The sequence below is a fragment of the Brachycentrus maculatus genome, unplaced genomic scaffold (genome assembly GCF_059751285.1).
Source record: "Brachycentrus maculatus isolate JH-2025_06_01 unplaced genomic scaffold, ASM5975128v1 h1tg000044l, whole genome shotgun sequence".
Lineage (NCBI taxonomy): Eukaryota > Metazoa > Arthropoda > Insecta > Trichoptera > Brachycentridae > Brachycentrus > Brachycentrus maculatus.
Genome location: NW_028280798.1, coordinates 442,585 through 459,819, shown reverse-complemented (window position 1 = coordinate 459,819; position 17,235 = coordinate 442,585). Strand labels below are relative to the sequence as shown.

At 37.6% G+C, this 17,235-nt stretch overlaps 1 protein-coding gene across 1 annotated transcript; it reads left to right on the top strand.

Annotated features, from left to right (window-relative positions):
* Positions 1–4,583: 4,583 nt before the first annotated feature.
* On the top strand, positions 4,584–16,014 carry LOC148312305 (BLOC-1-related complex subunit 5-like). The gene is made up of 7 exons (XM_088277525.1): positions 4,584–4,701; positions 6,155–6,249; positions 9,166–9,288; positions 10,483–10,664; positions 12,614–12,689; positions 13,513–13,625; positions 15,468–16,014. The coding sequence occupies exons 2-7, from the start codon at positions 6,156–6,158 to the stop codon at positions 15,681–15,683; spliced, it is 804 nt and encodes a 267-aa protein (XP_088133651.1). The 5' UTR covers positions 4,584–4,701; position 6,155; the 3' UTR covers positions 15,684–16,014.
* Positions 16,015–17,235: the final 1,221 nt, after the last annotated feature.

Here is a 17,235-nt window from a genome sequence, read left to right as displayed (position 1 = left end):
TCCCAAGTCAGATCCGCGTCCCCAAGTTCTGACGAGAACTGCCGACGAATTGTCAGCAGTGGTCGTCCTGGGCGGCGCGAACCTGATGTAACCTTGTAAAAGAGGCAAGCTTGATGGCGGCTCTCAGGAGGCATGCGGAGTACATGGCCAAAATTTAATATACAGTATCTACTCAATGAATTAGGGCCACGCAGAATTTCACGCAATTTCTCAATTCAAACAGGAATAACTCAGAGAAAACCTTAAATAAAACAACATTGAATTTTATTTACACATGAACACTTTATTACGCTTAAATTATGCATATATTTTCATATGAATATAGTTAGTATTTAGTATTTCCACCTTTGGCAGAAATAACTGCCTCAATTCTTTTTGGCATACTTAAAATGCACTGTTTTATTATGTTTTTTATTTCTTCGTCTTCTGACCAATTTTTTTTAATATTTTTTTTTTGACAGTCTACTGTCGGATTTGGAAATGAGTAAACCTTATTTTTTAACATGCTCCATACGTTTTCTATAGGATTAAGGTCCGGAGAATTTCCAGGCCAGGGGAGCAAAGGCAGATTTTTGTTAGACAAAATTTTTATTATTGATTTAGCCCGGTGGCAAGGTGCCCCATCCTGCATGAAGGTGTATGGACCTTCTGTTGGGTCGAGTGTATGGTAGAAGGGCAATAAAATTCGTTCGAGGACCTGCTTATAGGAATTTTGGTTCATTGTTCCTTCCACGAAAAACAACGGCCCAAGTAAATTGTTAATAATACATGACCATATCATTGTTGCAGGGGGGTGTTTGATAACTTTTACCACACAGGCCTCATTGTAACGTTCCATTGGTGCTCTCCTGACGAATCGACGGCTCTCTGTCACGGCTTCTAACCGGCACTCATCACTAAAGATGACCTGAAAAATAATGAAAATTTAAGTTTAATTCAAATATATAAGTTTATTTACTAAAATGATATGTTGAAAATTCAATTTAAATAAATACCTTTTTCCAATCATCTACCGAGTAATTTCGATGTAGCCTGGCCCATTTTAATCGATCCGCTTTCATTCGTGGTGTCAATTTTGGTACTTTTACAGGGCGCCTGCATTTCAGATTTACTTCGTAAAGACGTCGCCTCAGTGTTGATACCGATATATTTATACCCTCTTCTTCCAATTTTATTTTTAATGTTTTAACTGATGCACTACGGTTTTTTAACGCACTTTGAACGATTTTTCGATCAGTCCTCGGTGTTGATTTTCTAATCCTACGACAGTTCTTTCGCCGATTGCTGGAGGCGGGTGACTGATTTTTTATTGATTTTGAAATTCTGTCCACTGTTTGATGAGAAACGTTTTCTTTTTTTGAAATTTCTCTATTAGATAGTATTCCTAATTTCAGTAGCACTATAACACTAGACTTTTTTTCCTCAGAAATGTCTTTACTTTTTCCCATTTTGTCTTTTTCAAAAAAAACACTTGTGTTTACAAAAAAAAATTATACTTTATGAACTAAAATTAAAAATTAAGTTTTTTTCACAAGACACGATAACTATATAACCTCTCTGAACAAAACAATAACCAGAACTCAAGAAACTTCACTAATAAATAAGATAGGACTAATTTTTGAACTTTCAACTATCTGTCTACCTGTGCTAATTAGGGACCTTTCTCAGAAAAAGGGTTTTAAATTTTGTAAAGGCTTAAATAATCCAGGTATATTTTACATATTATTGAAGGTAATATACATGATATTAGATGTCGATAGAAAACTTAAAGTATTTATGTAAAATAAATATAATAATCCAAAAGATTTCAGAGTATTCAAAAAAATAATGGGTGGCCCTAATTCATTGAGTAGATACTGTAAATAAAATATAAAAAATATTTTTAAAAATAGCAAATAAACTGACTCGGATACAGTTTTGTCCGCAGAAATTTTCTCCCAGACAGGTCAATCAACCTTTCCCTGGCTGGTACCTGAAGCTGAGGGCGGTGGGCTGACCACCTTTCCTTCATGTGTTAACGATCATGATAACACTACGTTTATATGATGCGTCCGCCTCCGTAGTGTAATGGTCAGCACGCTCAGCTACCGTTCTGGAGGTCCCGGGTTCGATTCCTAGGGGGGTCAAATAAATATTAGTGATTTTTTCACTGTAATATTTATTCAATATTACCCTGGACTGGTACCTGAAGCGGAGGGCTGATCATCTTTCCTTCATGTGTAAACGATCAAGATAACACTGCGTTTATATGACGCAGTGCCCTATGCACCATTGGAGTGCGGATAAGGGTTTTATTATTTATTATTATATGATGCAATGCCCTATGCATCATCGAGTGCCAATAAAGGTTTGAAAAAGAAGAAGAATTTAGGGTTAGTTAGGAATATTTGAATAAGTGTGTTAACTTACTTGCCATTTTCTATGACTGTTATTTTTTACTATATTTTATTGTGTTTTTGAAATTTTTTGAGTACAAATAAAGCATTTTTATATTAAAACATGTATCTTTATTTGCCTTGTTTTTACAACTATAGAAAAACCAGTGATTACAAAAATATCATTGAATTTTGATGTGTCTACATAGATGCAAATAAATATGGACTGGGCATCAGCCAGGTCGTAAGCCCCGTAAATACTCAGACTTACTTTTTTTTACAAAAATGTTAGTAATATTAGCAAATAACCACTCGCCGAGATTTTTATGTATACCGGTTTGGAGACGTACCCGCCTCATCAGGACAGTCACTACCACAGCATGCAAACAATACTACCCTTCACTACCATAGCACTATTTACACACTTAAAACTACACAAATTGTTTAACACGTGCCTTTTTTTGGTCGACCCAAAGACCAATGCACTAAGGGTTGCAGCACAAACATGCGTTAAGAGCCGAGGTCAAACAATTAAATATGAATAATATTGAGAAAATTCCATATTCTTCTTCATCTGTGTTGGGATGTCAAAAAATAAATTATGATGTAATCATTCGATTATTTGGATAACCGATTATTAATATTGCCGTTGGTTCTCACTAAAATGTACATGTGACTCATGATACTTCTAGCCGTTATACGATTTTTTTTCAATATTTAATCTATGACACACTTTTTGACAGCTGACGTTTGCCTTGAAGATCTAGGTTTTTGTTGTGATTCGGTTCATTCTTCATAAGTTGGGATCTAAATCTATGAAACGGATCATCTATTCTTCTTGTGGTAGGGACTGACCGGAGCATTTCGTCGTAATAGCGAGTGTTTTTGCCTAGAATTGTTCACTCATGAATTACATGAAATTATAGTAACTTTAAACATAAAGAGTGAATCCACTCACGAGTAGGCATAGGCTATGAAACTTAAAAAGTTGAAGCCTGAGTAGGGTCATGATAAGCGGTGTTGCATAAGCCGTAGCTAGATTTCAGAGTCACTTGGACGTAAGGTAATTTAAAAAAAAAAGCATTCCGTCGTAACGTAACACCGTAACATCGCTCGCGAGCATCCCAAACTATGGATGGAGTGCTCGGCTCGCTGTACTGACTGCCTGAATGCTCGCATCGTAATGTGTTACGTTACGACCAAATGTGAAGGTCAGTCCCCACCATTAGATTTTTACAACACAGTTGTACTACATTCAGATTGGTCGTGCCTTTGGCGAGATGGCGAGTGTTTTTGCTTAGAATTTTCACTCATGAATTACATGAAATTTAAGTAACTTTGAACAAAAAGGGTAAATCCACTCACGAGTAGGTAGTGAGCCGTAGCAAGATTTCAAAGTCATTTGTACGTTAGGTAATTAAACTTTATTTTTTTTATTTTATTAACATAAATTGTAAACATTTATTTAAAGAACAATTTAAACATTTTTTTTAAATTGCAGAGACCCACCAAGCCACCTTGTGTGTCTTGTCAGTGGAGTTCTTTTTACATACATTTATTATTGTTTTTAACCATTTAAACCTAATATACAGACAAAAATAGAGAAAATTTTAAGAATACGAACTATTTTACAATTTTCATAAAATTAACTCTTGATCATTTACCCATTCCTTTATTTTGCCTTTGTTCCATATTTCATTTTGACCTCTAACATCCGTCGGCAACAAATTAAAAATGTTTGTAACAATATATTGTAGTGTTCGACTCCCATATTTACTGTTAATTCTTATTACAATTTGATTTTGGTAGGGCTTTTTTAAACAAAAATGTTCTGGATTAATATGGATTATAATTGAAGAAGAATGAGAAGAAGAAGAATATTGTAACTACGCAAGAGCAAACATTGTTTGTCTAATTGAATTTTAGAATTTAAATAATATTTAAAATGAGGAGATGCATGAACGTGGAAGTGGCAAAGAATGTTTGCAAAGACAGAGTTGTGTGGCGTTCTATTCTCTCTGCCTACCCCTGCGGCAAAGCGGCGTGATGGTTAGTTAGTAAGTTTGTATAATATGGAAAAAATCCATGGATTATGGTCAAATTATCAATTCTAAAGCTACGATCCGGTTTTCAATACGAACGATCCGGCTCATTTGAACAATTTCTTGACCCCGTTCAATGGTACTCGCTCGTTCGCGAACGACTCACCTCTGTTTGACATATCGACCATATTTATCTATTAATTGTTACTCGGTAGACCTGCGGTTTGTATAATTTATGTAAATAATACTATTTATTACATAGTTTTCTCGACAGTAAATACAAGGTTAGTAATATAAGTCCATTTATATCGTGTTTTCTTAGTAATCGTCCAACTGAATAAAACACGCATGTAATTTTAAATGTTGGTATCATAGTTACTGAGATAAATTAAAACACAATTATATTGAGTTGTATTAATTACATCGAAAGGCCTCGTCTCTTTAAATAAAAAGTGTATGGAAATACAAACATAATTTTTTGTTTAATAATTTACATACAATATATTAAAAACCAAATACATTATACAATATAACCTCGGAAATCCGAAATCCGACCAAGATTATGAAGAAAAACATTTGTAGGAAGACATGTATTACACATAACATTATCATATATCGCTCACTCCTTTCAAGAACGTCACAAATCAAAAAACTTGATTATTCAGGAGAACATTTTTAAAACTAACTAACTAACCATCACGCCGCTTCCCCGCAGGGGTAGGCAGAGAGAATAGAGCGCCACACCACTCTGTCCTTGCAAACATTCTTCGCCTCTTCCACGTTCATGCATCTCCTCTTACATACCCGCCGATTGTTACGACTCCTAACCTGACCACTTTCAAGTATTTGGCATACCTGATCGTGCCATGTTTTTCTCGGTCTTCCTCTGCTTCCTTTCCCACTAACATTCGCCTCATAAATTTGTTTTACCGTTCTTTCCTCACTCATTCGTTCTACATGTCCAAACCATCTCAACACACCTTTCTTAATTTTATCGATAATGCTTATCTCAGCTTTGCATTCCTTCCTTATTTCACTATTCGCACATCTATCATACATCGTTTTGTCGCACATTCTTCTGAGAGATCGCATTTTGACTGCATTCAATCTACTTTCATGAACGAACGTTTTTAAAGTTTAAAAAGTGTTTTTAAAGAACGTTTTTAATGTTTAAAAATATAACACAATGGATTAAAAATAAATATCAAGCCACTTATTGAACTTTTTACTGTGCAACAGATCTATTTAGGTAAAACCTGAAGGTTTTTTCTCCATTTGAAATATATTTACTATATTTTAAAAAAATAATTAAACAATACAATTTCTTCAAAATGCAAAAACAACATTTTCTGCCCTGTAGCGGGTAAATATTAAGTTAAAAATATGCCTCTTTTGCTGGGATATAGTACATTTTCTGGGCATGAAAAAATAATTAAACAAAACCTTTTCTTCAAAATACAAAAAGAACACTTTCTGCCCTGTAGGCTGGTATATATTAAGTTAAAAATATGCCTCTTTTGCTGGGATATAGTACATTTTCTGGGCATTCCGAAAACATGCACAACTCAAATTTGTCAATTTTCGATTTATGACGTTCTTGAAAGGAGTGAGCGATATATGATCCAATTTCGAAGCATTGTACTTGAATGACTAGAATTTTCACTAGAGACATCTATTGGTGGGATGAAGAAGCTTTTTTATTGGGTATTAAATATCTGTGTTATTTTTGATTTTCAGTATGGGTTCAGAACAGTCGACACAGAGTACGTCCAAGGAGAAGCCTCCCAGCAAATTAACACGGGGCCATACGGTTCCGCCTCCTCTGTCCAAAGGTACAACATTCTACCGTATTCAAGAACACAGGCAAATAATCTTCACCTCTTCTACATTCGTGCACCACCTCATACATTATTAAATCATATCCGCTCCCTATGTGGAACATATGTGCCATGTTCTCTCCCATTCCGCGGCTTCATAGTGATAGAAGGGTAATTACTAATTTGGTCCTGTTATATACAATTGTTAACAGCCCTGATCTCCTAAATCAAATAAAGCTTAGCGTGCGTCCAAGAGGTACTAGGCAAAAATCTGTATTCCCAGTATTTGTACATAATGCAAACTATGCCACGTTCTCTCCCATTCCGCGGCTTCACATGTTAGCCAATGCTTTTGAAAGTATAGATTTATTTAATATATTGTTATCCTCCTTGAAATCTATACTTTCTCAGCATTTCTTCTCCATGTCATAATGGATAAATGTAAACGTTGTGTTTCACTCTCTCTCGCTGCTCGCTGATAGTGTGTGAAGGAGACGTATATTTACCAGTGCTTACTATCTGTTATTTTATTATTATTTTATGTTTCTCTATTAGTGTATTCATTAGTGTATTTTTATATTAGATACGGTATATGTGTATTATATTAAAGGTTTTAGCCATTCAATAAATAAATAAATAAATATGGAGTCCACAAACTATCTCCGAGCTTTTCTCTCGGCCGCCAGTTTCCTTTCATCCTCCGAAGTTCTGGCGAGAACGGCCCACTAATTGTCAGCAGTGGTCGTTAAAAAAGGCAAGCTTGATGGCAGCTCTCGAAAGGCATGCGGAGTACATGGTCTGCTTCTTCTTCTTCTTTCCATGTTCGCTCCCTAGGTGGAGCATATGGCCAACACGCGCCGTCTCCTTGGCTTCCTCCCAGGTCAGTCCGGCGTCTGGATGTTCCGCTGAGTATAGTCGGTGAATGGGCGCCGGAATCCTCAGGGTTGGAAGAAGAGACATGAGGGGTAGATGCTCTCAGGTGGCATTCTAAGGACATGTCCCAACCATGTCCACCTTCTCCTCTTCAGGACCTCCAGCATGAGGGGCTGCTGGGTTCTTCTCCTCACAAACTCATTCCTGATCAAGTTATACCACTTTATACCCAGTATTCGCCTCAGGCACCTATTTTCAAAACTTGCTAGTTTCTTGCTTTGAGCTTTGGTGAGGTGCCACGACTCACATCCGTACGGCAACACTGTTAGGATGCAGGCGTTAAAGAGACGACACTTGGTTTTTGTCGAGTAAAGCAGTGAGTCCCAGACATACGAGCTGTACGTTCAGTTCCCCCTGGACACTACCATCCTCCACCATGAGTGTTCCAAGGTATCTGAAGGTGTCGTACATGGTCAAGCCAACTGAATCGGCTTTTCTTGGCGACAGTCGCTGCGTTCTTCGCTTTATCTCTTCATTCCTCACAAAGTCAAACCGACTCCCAATCTGACCATGCTCAAGTATTTGAAACCTCGATCATGCCAAGTTTACCTCAAAAACATGTTCACTGCTGTAAATATTTTTTTTTTTTTTTAAATATGTTGCTTATAGCATTGACCAAAATAAAAAAATAATTGATAAAGTATTATTTTTTGACACCTCATCAAAAATTTGTATTGAGTGTATCAAAATACACACTCAAAGTGTTGTAAATAAATTATCTGGTCAAATTATAAGCTTAAATAATTAAAATGAAAATGATATTTTCTGGCATTTCTCATGTGTGTGATTATAATCCAGGATTCGGACCTCACATACTAATATAAGAGTTTCTGCTCAATAAAAAGCTTCTTTACATCTCACCAATAGATGTCTCTAGTGAAGTTCTAGTGATTCGAGAACAATGTTTCAAAAATTGGTTCATATATATAGAACTTCCAAGAATTTGAGTAGTGTGGTTGTCAATAATGGGTAGAATTGGTGAATGTTACACTTGCGTAAAGTGATCACTTAAAATCAGCCTTTGACGGTCGTCAGCCTTGTAAATGCCCAGACTTCCATATTCTTCTTCATCTTTGTTGAGATGTCCAAAAATAATATGAAAATATCTCCTGTAATTGGAGATAATCCAGATTTTGTGAACAAGTATTTGGACACACTCAAAATGTTGTAACTCAACCTTGTTGAATGTTTGCATAGACAGGTAGTGTGGGGATCTACTCCTCTGCCTACCCCTGCGGAGAAGTGGGGTGATGGTTAGTGCGGTGAACTCACCGTCACAGTGATGCCGCCTCTCTTGCTGATGGTTGCGTAAAATCCCTCGTAGGCGATATCGCGCTCCGTGTCAAACACTGGACACTGAAATAAAAAAAAAAACCATTGTATTAGACAAGAAGGTTTGATAGTTCCAAGAATTACATATTGTTTATGAAAACATATCGCCCACTCCTTTCAAGAACGTCATAAATCAAAATACTTGATTTTTCAGCAGAACGATTTTAAAGTTTAAAAATATAATACAATGTATTAAAAATAAATATCAAGCCACTTATTAAACTTTTTCATATGCAACAGATCTTTTTAGGTAAAATCTGAAGGTTTTTTGTACATTCAAAAAATATTTTGTATATTTAAAAAAATTATTAAATAATACATTTTCTTCAAAATGCAAAAACAACACTTTCTGCCCTGTAGCGGGTAAATATTAAGTTTAAAATATGCCTCTTTTGCTGGGATATAGTACATTTTTTGGGCATTCAGAAAACATGCTCAACTGAAAATTGTCGATTTTTGATTTATGACGTTCTTGAAAGGAGTGAGCGATATGTATATTATCGAGTATGTAGCTTGTAGCTTACTCCAATCGAACACGGGTGAGATTCTTTCTAAACCATACCACAGGTGAGTTATGACGGTCGTCAGCCCCGTAAATGCCCAGACTTTCATATTCTTCTTCACCTTTGATGAGATGTCAAAAATAAAAGATTGTGTTGTTTGCAGAGATAAGAAAAAACAGCAACAGTGACCATGTGGGGGGATCCGGGAACACTTCTCCTGGAGCCAGCTTGTGTTCCGACACGGAGTTACCATACATATCCTACACACTCAATCGACCCATTGGAGGTAATATTTCAATTTTAATTTCAATTCAATTTATTCAACAACAAAAAATTAATATATACATAACAAACAATATTCAAGGTGTATATATTAAAAGTAAGCAAGAAGAAGGTGTAGAAGAATCCCGCTTCAGAAAACTCCTTCGGACACATGGAACAGATCAATATCCAATGTGATATTGTTCAACATAGCGGTAGCTCTTCCTACAGGCGTAACCATCGGCAGGTTGGTCCTGTGTATAGGAATGGGAAACAATCTATGCCGACGCTGTCTTAGGTAACTACCGGGAACATACAGACCAATGTTTCGGATAATTTCAGGATTATCCATCATATCTGCCAACTGACCTTTAAGATGCCAGCTCACACAGCTTGCTGGCACAATGTTTGTTACATAAGTGTATAAAGTGATCGCTTACGCCGGCCAAATGCCAGGCTGTAAGCCCTGGGATGCTCAGACTTCAATCTTCTCTCTTAAAAAAAGGGAAGAATGATACATCGCTCACTTCTTTCAACAGCGTCATATATCAAAAATCGTCATTTTCAGTTGTGCATGTTTTCCGAATGCCCCGAAAGTGTACTATATCCCATATTTTTAACTTAATATTTACCCGCTACAGGGCAGAAAGTGTTGTTTTTGTATTTTGAAGAAAAGGTATTGTTTAATTATTTTTTTAAATATATTATATTATATATTTTTGAAATGGAAAAAAACCTTCAGGTTTTACCTAAAAAGATCTGTTGCACAGTAAAAAGTTCAATACTGGCAAGATATTTATTTTTAATACATTGTTATATATTTTTAAACTTTAAAAACGTTTTCCTCAAAAATTAAGTTTTTTGATTTATGACGTTCTTGAAAGGAGTGAGCGATATATAAATATTTTGTTTAAAATTATTGTTATCATTATTACATTTAGTATGTTGGTTTGTCCGCCTTCGTAGTGTAATGGTCAGCACGCTCGGCTACCATTCTAGAGGTCCCGGGTTCGATTCCCAGGGGGGTCAAATAAATATAAGTGATTTTTTCACTCTAATATTTTTTCCATATTACCCTGGACTGGTGCCTGAAGCGGGGGCTGAACACCTTTCCTTCATGTGTAAACGATCAAGATAACACTGCATTTATATCATGCAGTGCCCTATGCACCATTGGGTTGCGGATAAGGGTTTAAATGAATGTTTGGGTTGTGTGTAGATTCCCCCAAGCTGGCGCGGGGGGCTCGCAGGGGGCAGAGCAGCCGCCCGCAGTCCCGGGCGGGCTCCAGCCGCGCCCCCAGCAAGGCCCCGCTGCGCACGCACGCGCACAACATTGTGGTGGTCAAGGAGGCCCAGGAGACCCCCACCACAGACAAGGATGAGCAGCTCATCAGGCTGCAGGTACTTACTACACGGCCCAAATTATCAATATTACTTATACAATGCGTGGTACCTTCAGCTGTTCATATATAGCGTCTGACGTGTACATCTACAATGCATGCAAGGCATTTGTCTTATTTATTATACAGCCCAAATGATCAATATAACTTGCTCAAAGCAATTTTTATTTTCTTTTATTTTTATTATTAACATAAACTGTATAGTCACAATAGACCTAATATGGTCGCAGTGACATAAGGGATGCAAGATCCCTTGACCTCAAAAAAAAAAAAACATAAATTGTATACATTTATCTAAATCACAATTTAAAATATATTTAAAAAAAATATATTTTGCAGAGACCCACCAAGCCACCTTGCGTGTCTTGTCGGTGAAGTCCTGTGAAATTATGTAAATTTAACAATATACACACAAAAAAGAGAGAAATATCAAGAATATATGCATATTATTTTTTGACATCTCATCAAAAATGAAGAAGAATATGGAAGTCTGGGCACATACGGGACTGACGACCGTCGTAGGCTGGTTTAAGTGATCACTTGACACATGTGTAAAGTGACCATACGTCCCGTTTTGAACGGGACCGTCCCGTTTTTAGATAGTCTGTCCCGATATAAGATAACATTTTTTTCATATTTATATTATTTATTCCTCTTATTTTCTTTATCAACATTCCTTTTCTTTTTATTAATACATAAAAACTATGAAAAAATACGCGTTTTCTTGAATATACATACTATTACGTAAATACTGGTAGATGTCCCGTTTTGAGGACAAACATAAATGGTCACGTTACACATGTGTAACATTCACCGATTCTACCCATTATTGACAAAAACACTAGACAAATTCTTGGACGTTGTATATATATGAACCAATTTAGAAAACTTGTTCTTGAATCACTAGAAATTCACCGAATCTGATAATCCAGATTTTGTGAACAAGCATTTGAACACACTCAAAATTGGAATCTACTTAGTCCGAAAATCCAAAAAAAATGTCCCTTACTGTGTTTTGAGTTTGGACAGCCGTGGTGTGGCGTTGGATTCTCTCCGCCTACCCCTGCGGGGAATCGGCGTGACAGTTAGTTAGTTAGTCAGTATGTTAACCGGTTAACTGCCAAAAGCGTCTCGAGACACATAATTTCCTGTGAACGGAGCGCCGCTCGTACGAAAATTACGTCTTAAGACCCGCCGTTTTTAATGGGCTTTTAGTAAAGAAAATCAATTATTTAAAATGTACAAATATATATGTCCATGGAAGCCAAGCTAGCGGTTCACAACGGCGTGCTAGTACCGACACTAATGTATGGAAGCGAAACATGGAACTGGCAAAGGAAGGATGAAAGCAGAGTGAATGCTGTTGAAATGCGCTCCCTCAGACGAATGTGTGTAAAATCATTGTATGACAGAATTAAAAACGAAGATATACGAAAGGAATGTAAGGCTGAACGAGGAATAATTGAAAAGATTAGAAAGAGCTCTTTGCGGTGGTATGGACATGTGGAGCGAATGGATAGCGAGAGAATGACTAAGAAAATATATGTTGGCGAATGTGAGAGGGAAAACAGAACGCGGACGACCGAAAAAGACTTGGCACGATCAGATCAATCAGAACCTAAAATCTGGCGGTGTCAAAAGTCTGCGCAATCGGAGGGCATGTATGACTAGATGTATGGATGTGAAGGAGGCGAGGAGTGTATGTCAGGACAGAAGAGTGTGGCGTTCCATCCTCTCTGCCTACCCCTGCGGGGAAACGGTGTGATGGTAGTAGTAGTACAAATATATTGAACGCATAGTGACATCTATTGAGAAAATCTAATTTTTAATATTAAACTAACATGAACAATTAGTTTTGACATATAATTAAGTTTTCATATTTTCTATGACAAATTTTGTGACAAGCCTGCACCATGAAAACAATAAAATAATAATTTTATTGTTTTCCAGCAAATTCCCATGTTCCTGCCCATCATGCGCGGGACTCTGGGCCTGCCCGGCGCCCGGGATCCCGAGGTCTTGGAAGGTATCCCACTTATTATTATTATTATCATCATAAGGTGCTATTAATTCACACCATCCGGTGTTGAAAGAAAAAGTGTAGGGGTGCGTGTAATTCACAAATAAAAATAAACATTTTTTTCTTCTTCCTCTTCTTCGAACCCTTATCCGCACCCGATGGTGCACAGGGCACTGCGTCATATTAACGCAGTGTTATCTTGATCGTTAACACACAAAGGAAAGGTGATCAGCCCTCCGCTTCAGGTGCCAGTCCAGGTTAATATTGAATAAATATTATCTTCTTCTTCAAACCCTTACCCGCACCCCAACGGTGCACAGGCACTGCGTCATATTAACGCAGTGTTATCTTGATCGTTAACACACAAAGGAAAGGTGATCAGCCCTCCGCTTCAGGTGCCAGTCCAGGTTAATATTGAATAAATATTCTCTTCTTCTTCAAACCCTTACCCGCACCCCAACGGTGCACAGGGCACTGCGTCATATTAATGCAGTGTTATCTTGATCGTTAACACATGAAGAAAATGTGATCAGCCCTCCGCTTCGGGTAATATTGAATAAATATTAAAGTGAAAAAAATCACTTAAATTATATGAACCAATTTAGAAACCTTCACTAAAGACATCTATTGGTGAGATTCAAAGGAACTTGTTATTAAGCAGAAACTCTTATATTAGTACGTGAGGTCTTATATTTTGTGAACAAGTATTTGGACACACTCAAAATGTTGTAAATAGTAATACAGTTAGTTGCGTACCTAGCAATAGTACTGAGGAGGATCTAACCTTCGCTTAGTACACTCACCGGCACATGGGCCCTCTTGGTTCCAGGAGTGGACAGCGGTCCGTGGCTGCGGCTGTGCGCGCGGTACCAGGCCCACCTCGCCGTCTGCGCACAGCTCGTGTCCCAGGAGCAGAACGCCATAACCGCCAAGTGCAAAGAGGTAAGTCCGTAAACGGACCACTCTTTCGCAGATATATCGTAGTCGTACAGGAGAAAGTGGCCAACTACCAAAACGTAAAATGTTCAGGAGGGCCTTTTAAGTCACTTTTGCTTGGCAACAAAATAAACACCAATGCAGTTAGTCATTTCTAACAAGTTAATATATTATACTTCCCAGTTTAAAATCCTTTGGGATGTTTTTCAGGGCAATATTAAGCTAGTAAGATATCAAATAGTCAATGATCACGTTTTTGTAAAACAGTGCACTTGGTCACTTTCTCCTGTACGACTACGATAAACTGTGAAATAAAAATGCACCATGTAAAAATTTATTAGTTTAATAGTTATTCATGCCAAGAATTGTGTATTTTTTATAACAATTTGTTTTTTTAAATTTTAGGGGTAAATGTATTGGAGAAGAACAAAGAGACGCAGTTCATTACGTTTTAAATGTTTACAATACTGTCCCCACCACATGCAGCTCCTTTGAAATCGTATATAAGGGGTGGAGGACCAATATTTGGGTGCTCAGATTAGATTAATATTCAAACGTTAATACGTCGCGGTCACTCTTTTTCTAGTGGCGTCGCTTTGTTCTTCTCGAATACATTTGTTCCTACAATTTTAAAAAACAAATTGTTGTAAAAAATACACAATTTTTCCGTCTTCCTCATCACAAGTGTTCCAGTACCATTGGACGAAACAATAGTATTACTGTACTAGTAAACGCACCGACGAGTCCATTCGTCAGGAACTACGCTTGGGTGGCTTGACTCTGGCCCATGTCTGTCTTCTCTTCTTCTTCTTTCCATGTTCGCTCCCTAGGTGGAGCTTATGGCCTACACGAGACGTCTCCAAGTCACTCTGTCACGCGCCATCTCTTTAGCTTCCTCCCAGGTCAATGTCTGTACACGACGGATTCTCCAGTTCTTTGGACACGTTGCGTGTGGCAACGAGGATAGCCTGGAACGACTAGTTGTAATGACTCTGTGAGTGTTTGATAATGTCTTAATAAGACAAAATGCGTCACGTATTAACATATACATAAATACATGTAGAATTCAAACCAACAAACCTTGTTTTATTTTGGAAATATTACCCAACAATTCAATATGGAATTCTACCAACTGTCTGCAGTTACAATAAATAGATATGCATACATTATTTCTCAAAATAATATATCAATATGATCCACAAAGTCAACCTTTTAACTGCTATAACTTTGTTCCTGAGAGACGCCGTGCGCGGCGGTATTTTAACTATTTATTTTCCTAAACAAAAACGTTCAATGGGATTCATTGTGCCTTTTTGGTACTCTATAATACACTTGTGTCACATTATTCTTGAAATATATCGTAATATAAACAAATAAGATCGTAACGTAAATAAATCAAAGCACGCATCGTGTGTCACTCTTACCCACTGGCGATGCGTAGCGTCGAGAGTGAGACAGATATAGGGCATGATTATGGCGCGGACTAATTACCGACCGCGAGAAAAATCAGGAATCTGTTCTTTTATTTATCCTTGTGATGTTACAAATTATTAGTCAGATATTTCAACAGATGTCATAAGGCCGAGGATTGACGTATTATTTTATCCAAAGTTCCACACCATGAAAAAATCTCTCCAAGTTGAACTGAGGTTCGAAACTTGGAGCAAAGTAAAAACACATACGCTTATGTCAGCCGCGTATGGGGCATGTTTTGTTAAAACACATACGGTTATGCGAGCCGCGTGGATCCGATTAATGCTTTCAATATTCAAAACAAGATATGCATACACCTAAAAGTAGGCATTGGCAAGGAAAATGTCGTAAATATTGTGTTTTTTTTTAATGTAGGTGGACGGAGAAGTGTCTCGCTTGCTAATCGCGGCCGTGGAGCGCCAGCGGAGGGGGGCCCGCCTGGCGGAGCGCCTGTCCCAGCTGCGCCCGCTGTCCCAGCAGCTCACCCGCTGCCACTCCCTCCTGAACCAGGCCCTGCAGCTCATCACCGACATCGACCTGCTGCTTCCCGTGGAAGAGAGGCTGGAGCCCTTCGCTTGGACCACTGGGTAGATGGGACTTGCCGCCGGCAATACCTCATCATGTCGTACCAACCGCATATTGAGGGATTTATCTAAATTACTTTATTAACATAGATGAAGAAGAATATGGAAGTCTGGGCATTCACAAGAACACTGGAAGACTGCTGAGAGGCTAGAACCGTTTGCTTGGACCACTGGGTAGATGTAGTAGGACTTGCCGCCAGCAATATCTCATGTCGTACCAACCACATATTGAGGGATTTATCTTAATCACTTTGTTAACATCTCAACATAGATGAAGAAGAATATGGAAGTCTGGGCATTTACTAGAAGGCTGGAAGACTGAGAGACTGGAACCGTTCGCTTGGACCACTGGGTAGATAGGACTTGCCGCCAGCAATATCACATCAAAGATGAAGAAGAATATGGAAGTCTGGGCATTTACGGGGCTGACGACCGTCATAGGCTGGTTAAAGTGATCACTTTATACACGTGTATCACCCGATACATATTTTGACATATTTAAATTGTTTCACCAACTGAGCATAATGTGAATCTGTCATGTTCTTTACTTTAAAAACATTTACTATAATCATGTAATTTTTTTCATTTTTTTAAAAATATTTAGTGTTATTCGATAACTTTATGTGATATTCTTTGTATTGTACAAACTTTTAAGTGTGCCATTGGAAATTAATTACGAGTTTAATTTATATTTGAAGCACTAACTTTGTGATTTTCTATTTTATAATTAAAATGTAGCTTTGTTTTAAAATCACTATAAATATTTTATTATAACTTAATTATAATGTCTACCGGATTCCAAGCTAACCGCTTCTTTATCAAGACTGATTAATACTAAAACACTATCTACTTAACAAAATTCTAATTTGAGGGCTAGGCAAAGGAGCTTGGGTAGATCTCAAGTGGCTTTATTTTGTTGTGTTGATTGGCAGTCACAGTCTAAAGGGATCAGGGATGTTAAGTGATTGGAAACATATTTAACCGGATCCACGCGGCTCGCATAACCGTATGTAATTTAACAAAACATGCCCCATACGCGGCCGACATAAGCATTTGTGTTTTTACATTGCTCCAAGTTTCCAACCTCAGTTCAACTTGGAGGGATTTTTTCATGGTGTGGAACTTTGGATAAAATAATACGTCAATTATCGGTCTTATGACATCTGTTGAAATATCTGACTAATAATTTGTAACATCACAAGGATAAATAAAAGAACAGATCCCTGATTTTTCTTGCGGTCGGTAATTAGTCCGCGCCATAATCATGCCCTATATCTGTCTCACTCTCGACGCTACGCATCGCCAGTGGGTAAGAGTGACACACGATGCGTGCATTGATTTACTTATGTTACGATCTAATTTGTTTATATTACGATATATTTCAAGAATAATGTGACACACGTGTATCATAGAGTACCAAAAAGGCACAATGAATCCCATTAAACGTTTTTGTTAAGGAAAATAAATCGTTTCTTAACTAAATACATGATAAAAGTAATCATTTAAAAAACTGCGAAATACCGCCGCGCACGGACGGCTCTCAGGAACAAAGTTAACGC

Coding starts and splice junctions, on each gene's coding strand:
- LOC148312305 (XM_088277525.1), top strand. CDS start 6,156: ATGGGTTCAGAACAGTCGACACAGAGTACGTCCAAGGAGAAGCCTCCC. Junction 6,250..9,165: donor TCCGCCTCCTCTGTCCAAAG/GTACAACATTCT, acceptor TGTTGTTTGCAG/AGATAAGAAAAAACAGCAAC. Junction 13,626..15,467: donor TAACCGCCAAGTGCAAAGAG/GTAAGTCCGTAA, acceptor TTTTTAATGTAG/GTGGACGGAGAAGTGTCTCG.